The sequence below is a fragment of the Cibotium barometz genome, chromosome 30 (genome assembly GCF_041138505.1).
Source record: "Cibotium barometz isolate CiBa-2024 chromosome 30, ASM4113850v1, whole genome shotgun sequence".
Lineage (NCBI taxonomy): Eukaryota > Viridiplantae > Streptophyta > Polypodiopsida > Cyatheales > Cibotiaceae > Cibotium > Cibotium barometz.
The window spans coordinates 13,997,503-14,006,046 of NC_141075.1; the positions used below are offsets into that span (position 1 = coordinate 13,997,503).

Below are 8,544 nucleotides of genomic sequence, written 5' to 3' on the forward strand. Positions count from 1 at the left end.
TATGAACACTATGGCTAAACTCCCGCCCATGCAATGCTTCCACTGCCAAGGACCTCATCGAATAGCTGAGTGTCCAATTAGAAAGGGAACGGCAAGTACCTCTTCGGGTGCTACAACAATTACCCCTCTATGTGTGGGATGCGGAATAGACCAAATGTTTAAGGATTGTCCACTAAGAGCCAACACATCAGGGAAGGCTTGAGAAAATCATCGAAATACCAACATTAACCTGCTGATTGTGAGAGATGGTTTAATTTAACCAATTGCTTTCAATGTTGTAACAACTTCAAAATAAACAAAGAGCAACAGTTCATGCCACCAGAGCAGAGGCTTCAACCTCAAAAAAAACACCACCATCATGTGTGCAACAAGACGTTCGCACTAAAAGATGAAAATAGGAAAAGGGGATAGCATGGTAACCATTAAGAGTGGGTAGGAGGATGGCACCACCTCGAAAGCAACAACTTCTTCTTCGAAAGATTAACATGTGCTGTCCCATAACACCAGGGCTAGGGAGCCAATTGATCCTACTCAGCTCCCTAAAAAACTAACTAAGTACCCTAATCCCATTGAAGAGAAAGAGAGGTTGGCAATAGTAGCAACCCAAGAATTGGTTAGAGACTGACAAGCTCAGCTAGAAGATGAGCCTCACATGGTCTTCCTTGAACCATGCCCTTCACTCTCTAAACAAACAACCTATGGGAGAGCCTCAAATGGATAGCAAGGGGCCACCAGAACATGTCTCACCTCAAAGATCAACACCGGCATCAGCAACCAAGGCTATAGCTACCCCCCATCAAGAGAATATAGTAGTTGAATACCTTAAGAATTTGGGGAATGATCACGTGAGAAGAATGCATACTGAAGTCAAAATCCTAATTCCCTATACAACAAAAAGCATGAAAACAAACCGAACCAATTCTCCTCGATAAAAAACATGTGCTCCTAGAGACATTGCAGGTCTCTCGTCCTTCCTCTCTTTACAAACCTAGATCCCAATTGGTACCTTGCTTCAAGGTAGCCCAAGCTTATGGAAGGATTTTAAGGATTTAAATGGAGGGAAGTCTCGGAGCAGGTATGCAAGAATTCATAGAGCCAAACAGCTTAGAAGAAAATGAGGAAGGAGAATCCCTTGACCCTAAAGACATTGAAGGAGCCCCCACAGTTCGAGTAAACAAACTTGGATGATATTTTGAGGGCGAGGAATGCATAACCAAGGGGTATTCCAATGTTACATGTGAACCTCTAGTATCTTTGTATGCTTCTAAACAAGTCTCAATAAAAATAGTAGGGAGTCCTTCAGTACCATGGTTCACATTTAGTGCCACATTGAGTAATCTTGAGAATGTCGAGAGTCAAAAGGAGGAAGACTATGCATTACACCAACTTTTTGGGAATAAATTGGGAAATAAAGATTCAATTCCTCAAACTCATAGTGAATGGGAAACTTACATTGAAAGTGAAACTAAAACATCCATGGTTCCATTTGAAAAGCCTTTTGGCTAGATTTTCCTATAGGAAGAAATGTTGAATAGAAACAAGCAGTGCTTAGGCATAATTCTCATCTAGGACAAGGCATAATAATCACCCCTAAAAACATTGAAGTGATAAATGCTAATGGGAAATACATGGAAATATGGGATTATTTCACTATTCTCTTTGGGTATCCTTAGGAAAACCCATAATAATCACCCCTAGAAACATTGAAGTGATAGATGATAATGGGAAATACATGGAAATATGGGATTATTTCACTATTCTCCTTGAGGGGGTTAACATAGAATGGGAGTACAGCTCTAATGAATCTGAGGAAGAATAATTTCTTATACCCCATAACTCAACTGGTACCCCTACAGTTCGAGTGAATAAACTTGGAAAATACTTTGAAGGAGATGAACTCAATGCGGCTTTACCAATAACCTTTGATGGCCTCCAAGTTGTAGCAATCTTGGATTTGGAGGAGCAAGAGTGAGCATTGTTACAAAACAATATAGGGGAAAAATGGAGGGCACCTACCTTGGACGACACCACATTGTTGGTCAAATTCTCTGATGGAGCCACAGATAGACCCATCGATCTACTGAGGGATATCACCATTCATGAGAGAATAAAAAATGATTCATGATTGGGATACCAACCACATATATACATTCGGAGAAAAGATCAAACATTCAAGATCAATCTACGCACGTGGAAGGTACACCCCATGAGTGGCAGACCATTTGCATAGGACTCTATCACAACAATGTGATCCATTGCAGTCCATTTGTGAGAAACGTGTCATTTTTTCTAATACAAATAAGATATATTAAGATTCTTCTTCTGTATCCTAAGAAGGCAAGTTAAGGATAACATGAATGTTGATTTAGAGTGTCAAATTCAAAACTTATATAATATGTTTTTTCATTTAATTAAAATAATGTTTCTAATTTCTCAAACATGTTTTATGGCTATTGCACCCTCTTTCTCTTTTGGATAAACAAGCCCTTCCTCTACCACTACAACACACAGAGAGCATAGCCACATGAATTTAAAAGAATCCATTTATCCAAAAAAAACTTCATGTGGTTATAAACATGGCTAGTGGTATGTGGCTATAGCCACGCATATAACTGTGCATATAACATGTATAGGTGTGCATGTGGCTATAGCCACAGACTATCTAGAAAAAAAAGGGGATAGAATGGGAGAGAGATGTGTCCCCACATCTGTCCCCTTTTTTAAATCTCATTGTTAAAACACTAATTAATCATATTTTTTGAAACACTTAATCACTTAAAATATACATTACATACAAATACACAAAAAAAAACAATACAATGTCATGGGCATTACAAAAAATACTATTATATTGCAAATTACATAAGTTGATCATGTCCAAAAATTACAAAAGATGAAGATGACTAAGAAAACTAATTAAATTAATTCGACCTTATTGTGATTCTTGCGATAGCTATGCTCCCGAGCCATTGGGGCGTGACCTACTCCCCTTTCCTACAACAAATTACAACATGAATGAGATATGAAATTCACAAGGAAAAATTAATTAAACTTAGCGATGCATGGCAAAGAAAAAACTTACAAATAATGCGAGCCATGTTGCCTTTCCTCTAGAGCCATACTTTATCACACTGGACTTTTGCACAATAGATGACTTGCATGTGTTGCCTTTTTCCCCGAGTGTATTGAGTACCCTCCCTGACTTCTTTGTTTAACTTTCTCCACTCCTTAACTGTGCAATTATAGGCAATTTGTGAGCCATCTTTCATGACCTCCTTGTGAAAATCTGATTTTGGCAGCTCAGTTTGATAATTGATTCAAATAGCTGATTCACATAGCTAAGTCGAACAACTGACTTAGATAGGTGAGTGTGAGAGCTGATTTAGATAATTAATGCGAAGAGTCTGACTCCAATAGCTGATTTAACCAGATGATGTAGATAGCTGACTCAACAGCTGATTCAGTACTAACTCAGAGAGTTGAGTCTAAGAGCTCACTCCGAGAGTCTGACTCCGATAGCTGATTCAACCAGCTGATGTAGATAATTCGATCTCAGAGTCAGCTATCTACATCAGCAGGCAGCTGATGTAGATAGCTGACTCTGAAATATAATTAACTAGCTGATGTAGATAGCTGACTCCGAGAGCTAATTTAGCCAACTGATGTAGATAGCTGACTCCGAGAGCTGATTCAGCCAACTGATGTAGATAGCTGACTCTGAGAGCTGATTAAGATGGATGATTTAGATAGCTGATTCAACGTTCTGATTTCGTCACTGGATTTATTAAACCTGGCCAAAAAAGTAAACCCAACCAAGAAAATCAGTAGTAGCAGCAGGTCATTGGACATTAACATTAGATGTTAGTAATAGGTATACGCAACAACACAAGTGGAATTAGGTGTAGAAGGTAGTAAAACATACGACTTCTAGCAACACACCAATCGGAAGTGGCACATAGGGCTGATTTAGATAGACATAGTAGATGGATTAGTCGAATTAGTCAACTGTGCAGAAAAGATAGCTCGTAGTAGCTATGAGCTTTGCCTCGCTATAGTACAACTGATGTAGCTGATGAAAAAATCGACGTGAAGTGTTGCCTAGCAGCAAATGCATAGGACTAGGTGAGAGCAATAGATGGGAGTAGCAACAAAACAAGGCTCGGATACCAAATTTGTTGGCATTCACGGTGGCTCATAATGCTCAATGAGCAACATGGTTAAGCATAATGATGAGAGATTATATTAAATAAAATAATATTAGTTTAAACACATGAGATTAGCATAATGACAAGGTAATGATGGAGAATGAGAGCGTATCTCTTGCATTAGTGTGCCTCTTAATTAAATAGGCAATTACAAAAGTGATTACAATGAGCTAATCATGATTAGCTACTAATCAAATCTACAAATCTTTCCACGGTTCTCTCCCTTAGATTTCTCCTTGAATCTCTCCATAATCCACTATTCTCTCTCCCTTAGATTTCTCCTTGAATCTCTCCATAATCCACTATTCTCTCTCCCATAGATTCCTCCTTGAATCTCTCCATAATCCACTATTCTCTCTCCCATGATTCTAGCTTTCCTAGATACAAGGTGGGCTGATTGGCAACAAGTTTGACCAAAAGTAGATATTCTCTAGTAAATGACATCTTACTAAGCCAATGAATATAAACAACCTTTGATCAAGTCTAGACCATATGCCCCATTATCCCCTAAGGCTAAATACATGAGTATTTTGGTGCATATTTCAACATTGCTAATGCAAACCATAAGCACTTCAAGATTTAATGGGATGAATCTAGCCATTCTATAGCTATGGTATCGTAACACAAATTCTTAATATTATAAGAAATCAATTTCCCCCTTGATGAGGCTACCCCCATAGCAAGAGGCCGAAAGTAGGTTAAAGCTTCCCAACCTCTTCCCAAGAGGCCAATACACAATGAAATACAAGAATCTTGCTTGAAAGTAGGTAAATGCAAGGTTTTGTAGTAATACATGAATGAAAAGGCATGTTGCATGGTAAATCATAGCATAAAGGACACAAAGAATGACATTAATGGGATTTCCTCATGGTTTAGAAGCCTTGCATAGTTGTGGAATATTCTTGGCACCTCACAAAAACCTCTCCCTTTTGCTTCCTTTATTTTTAGAAGGTAAATTCGTATGTAGCTTGTATGGGGCTACATGATGTAAAAGAACAACTACTACAATTGTGTGAAGATCTTGAAAATCAATTTTGGAAAAATGTCTTCAAGTTGATGGGAGAAAACATTTATCACTTGATAATTACATGAAGTAAATGCTTGTTCAAAATCACCATTTTCTGTTCTAAATCAATCCATGTGTGCTGAGTTAGGTTCACTCAAGGTTCACGCAAAGAAAGCTACGAATGGATAGCTACAGGATGTAAATGCTTGCTCATTTTTACCATTGCCCCTTTTGCCCATGGTGACTCGCTGATGAGAAGGTTCGCTAAAAAAAGTTTCTCTATCCTGAAACTATAGTGCTCGAGTGACATAAATGTTGGATAAATTGAGCTCCAAACTCTAGAGTGTAGACCCTCTAGTACTCTAGTCTCCTACCCATGGTGCTCTCCGGCAATATATATTCAGAGAAAACATTTCTGTCAACAAATCACAAAACTTAAAGCCTTGAATTTTGAAGGTTTTTCTTGAGAGTCTGGAGTTGTTTGATCTAAAATTCCAGATTTTAGAAATTTGAGAGAATAAAATTTACAAGAAAAAACAAAAAATGTTGCAAATCTAGTTTGCACGTTTTCTGTGAACAACAACAGTGCTCTTGTGATACAATGGTAGACCTCATACAAATGCGTGTACACAGATGGAGAGACACTGAGGAGAAACACAAATGACGAGCTAAGCAGCTCGACATTTATCATCATCCATATGGTTTACTGCATGGTGGCGAGCAGAGGATTTTTGATTGGGGGCGAGGTTACGTGAGGTGACAACTTGGGTTAACTGAACTGTGAGTGTGTTTGACGGTAAAGCGTCGAGTCACGAGTCACGAGTCACGAGTCACCACAGCGGCACCCGTGGAAGTTGAGTCTACGATGGAATCGTGGCGATATGTCGGCAGAGTCTGTCACATGCGTTGACTGCTGCCGAATCTTTCACACACAGTCTCTCACTCGAAGCAATATGCACAGGACCTCTCGCCTCGCCAAAGCCCACAGTCTAAGCTTCATCCGTCTCTCCCGCTTAGCTCGCACGCTTTGTTAGCTTCAGCTCAAGGTCGTCTCTCTAATATAAACGTAGCTCTCTACGTCTCTCTCTCTCTCTCGCTCTCTCTCTCTCTCTCTCTCTCTCTCTCTCTCCCCCCCCGCGCCTCTCTCTGCCAACACCCCAAGCTATGGGCCGAGCCCCCTGCTGTGAAAAAAAAGGCCTCAAGAGAGGCTCCTGGACCACTGAAGAGGATGAAAAGCTCACCTCTTACATCAGTGAAAATGGCCCTGGCAGCTGGCGCGCCCTTCCTAAGAAAGCTGGTATGGTAGTATTGTTACGTAGTATGCTATCTTAATTGTAATTCTGTTAAATGGAACTAATCAACTTCATGTGTATGCGCCAGGCCTTCTGCGTTGTGGCAAAAGCTGTCGATTAAGGTGGACTAATTACCTTAGGCCGGATATTAAACGAGGAGAATTCTCTTCTACTGAAGACAAAACTATCATGCAACTTCATGCCTTGCTTGGGAACAGGTGATCAACTGTCCTACAACTACTTCACTAAGCTAGACAAGTAATGGTGTGTATGGTATGGAACAAATGGTATGGAACAATTATATGCTGTGGTTTTGAGCTATATAACATATGCTATTAAATTTAGCTAGTGTTTGATTTAATGCCTTGCTAATCAAAGGTAATCAACTGCTTTTTGCAGATGGTCTACTATCGCCACACACTTGCCCAAGAGGACAGATAATGAGATAAAGAACTACTGGAATACTCACTTGAAGAAGAGATTGCTCAAGATGGGCTTTGTCGACCCTGCCACACCACACAATCCTAAGTCAAAGTGCACCAGCTGTAATAGCAGCCTTTTAGAGTCTCCAAACAATAGCAATAGTAGCTCTGCAGCAATAAGCCACATGGTCCAATGGGAGAGTGTGAGGGTTCAAGCCGAAGCCCGCCTAATAAGAGAATCAAAGATGAGAGCTAAAGGGCTATGGCAACCTTCATCTTCATTGAAACTATGGAGCTCACAACAGGCTTCTTGTCATGCACGTTCTACGCAAGATTATGGCGATCTTATGTCTTCCAATCAAGGTTATGATTGCCTAATGACATTCCCCAAGGAACATTGTGGTGCAGGTCTCTTGGTTTCTTCTAAGCAAGATAAGGGCTTTTGTAATGCCATGGTGGAGCTCATGAGCACATTCCAAAATTGGGAGAAAACTTTGCAAGGTCAAGCTAGACGGATGTGGCCTGATTCATGGAGATTTGCTAATTTTAGTAGCAATGGGGAAGGTCGAGAGGAGTCAAGCTACTGTTGTTGCAGCTCACCATTATGTAAACTGAATCATGGCTCATCTATCTCTAATACTCCATGCTCTCCTGACGTCCATTCATCAAACCAAGAATTGGCCATCCACTATTCTCCACCATCAACCCAATCTACACAGCTATTTTGGACTGATAATCTATTACCTAATGCCCATAGTCTTGTTAATTCCTCCAATGATGCTTTTGATCCTCTTCCCTCTACAAAGCCGTCTCAACTTGATGCTAGTCTCCAACCTGTTTGTGACAAAGTTAGTGCACATATTAGCTTGTCAGGCCTGCAAGATCTTACTCAATCTAATGCATTAAGCATGAAGAGAGAGGATAATAATTTAGTTAGCAGTACCCGTGCATTGGCTTCTGTCATCATCAGTTCTAGCACCTTGTTGGGTGACCTAGAGCTAGTTTCAAATGAAACTATTAGCACCCAAAGCTCCTTTGCTGCTAGTGGCAATGAGAACCATGAAATTTGCTACAATGCTCTGCTAAGTGAAGAATATGCTGATTTTTATTGCGACAATGTGCTCAAAGAGGTGGTGGATTCCCCCATACAAGAGCAAATCGAAGAGAATGAAAGTATAGCAATATGAAACATAGCACAGTGATCTATCTACATATGAATGAAATCAAGTCCATAGATTTGAGCTACTATGCATTACTAACACAATGTGAAGAAATTTGTTTTTTTGGGAGTTTTTGTACATAGAGCACCATTAATTTGCATCCCAAGCAATGACACATGATGGAGAAGGCTTAGTTTTTGGTTCCACTTGGAATTTATTCACTACCAACCACAAGCAACCTCGAATCCAAGTAGACAACACCTTTAAATGTTGCCCATTTCAAAAATTGGAGGCCAAAATTTTAAATCTTGCAATTTGATTCGTCTCTAAACTTTGTTTTAAGGTTGCAAGATTTTATTTATTGTTTGGAGAATGCTTTTTGAATAAATACACAGGAAAAAGAATCAAAATTGGCTCCCAACCAATTGGAAACTTTAACCTCTCTGTAACCATGTAATA

The 8,544-nt window shown here is 39.7% G+C and overlaps 1 protein-coding gene across 1 annotated transcript; it reads left to right on the top strand.

The window, feature by feature from the left end:
* The first annotated feature begins 6,375 nt into the window (after positions 1-6,375).
* Positions 6,376-8,112, top strand: LOC147621191 (uncharacterized). The gene is made up of 3 exons (XM_086823756.1): positions 6,376-6,508; positions 6,592-6,721; positions 6,903-8,112. Exons 1-3 carry the CDS (start codon positions 6,376-6,378, stop codon positions 8,110-8,112), a joined length of 1,473 nt encoding a protein of 490 aa, XP_086679882.1.
* Positions 8,113-8,544: the final 432 nt, after the last annotated feature.

Bases quoted from the DNA above. Each gene is read 5' to 3' on its own strand.
- LOC147621191 (XM_086823756.1), top strand. From the start codon at position 6,376: ATGGGCCGAGCCCCCTGCTGTGAAAAAAAAGGCCTCAAGAGAGGCTCC. The intron at 6,509-6,591 runs GTATGGTAGTAT...TGTATGCGCCAG, and splicing joins CGCCCTTCCTAAGAAAGCTG to GCCTTCTGCGTTGTGGCAAA. The intron at 6,722-6,902 runs GTGATCAACTGT...TGCTTTTTGCAG, and splicing joins CATGCCTTGCTTGGGAACAG to ATGGTCTACTATCGCCACAC.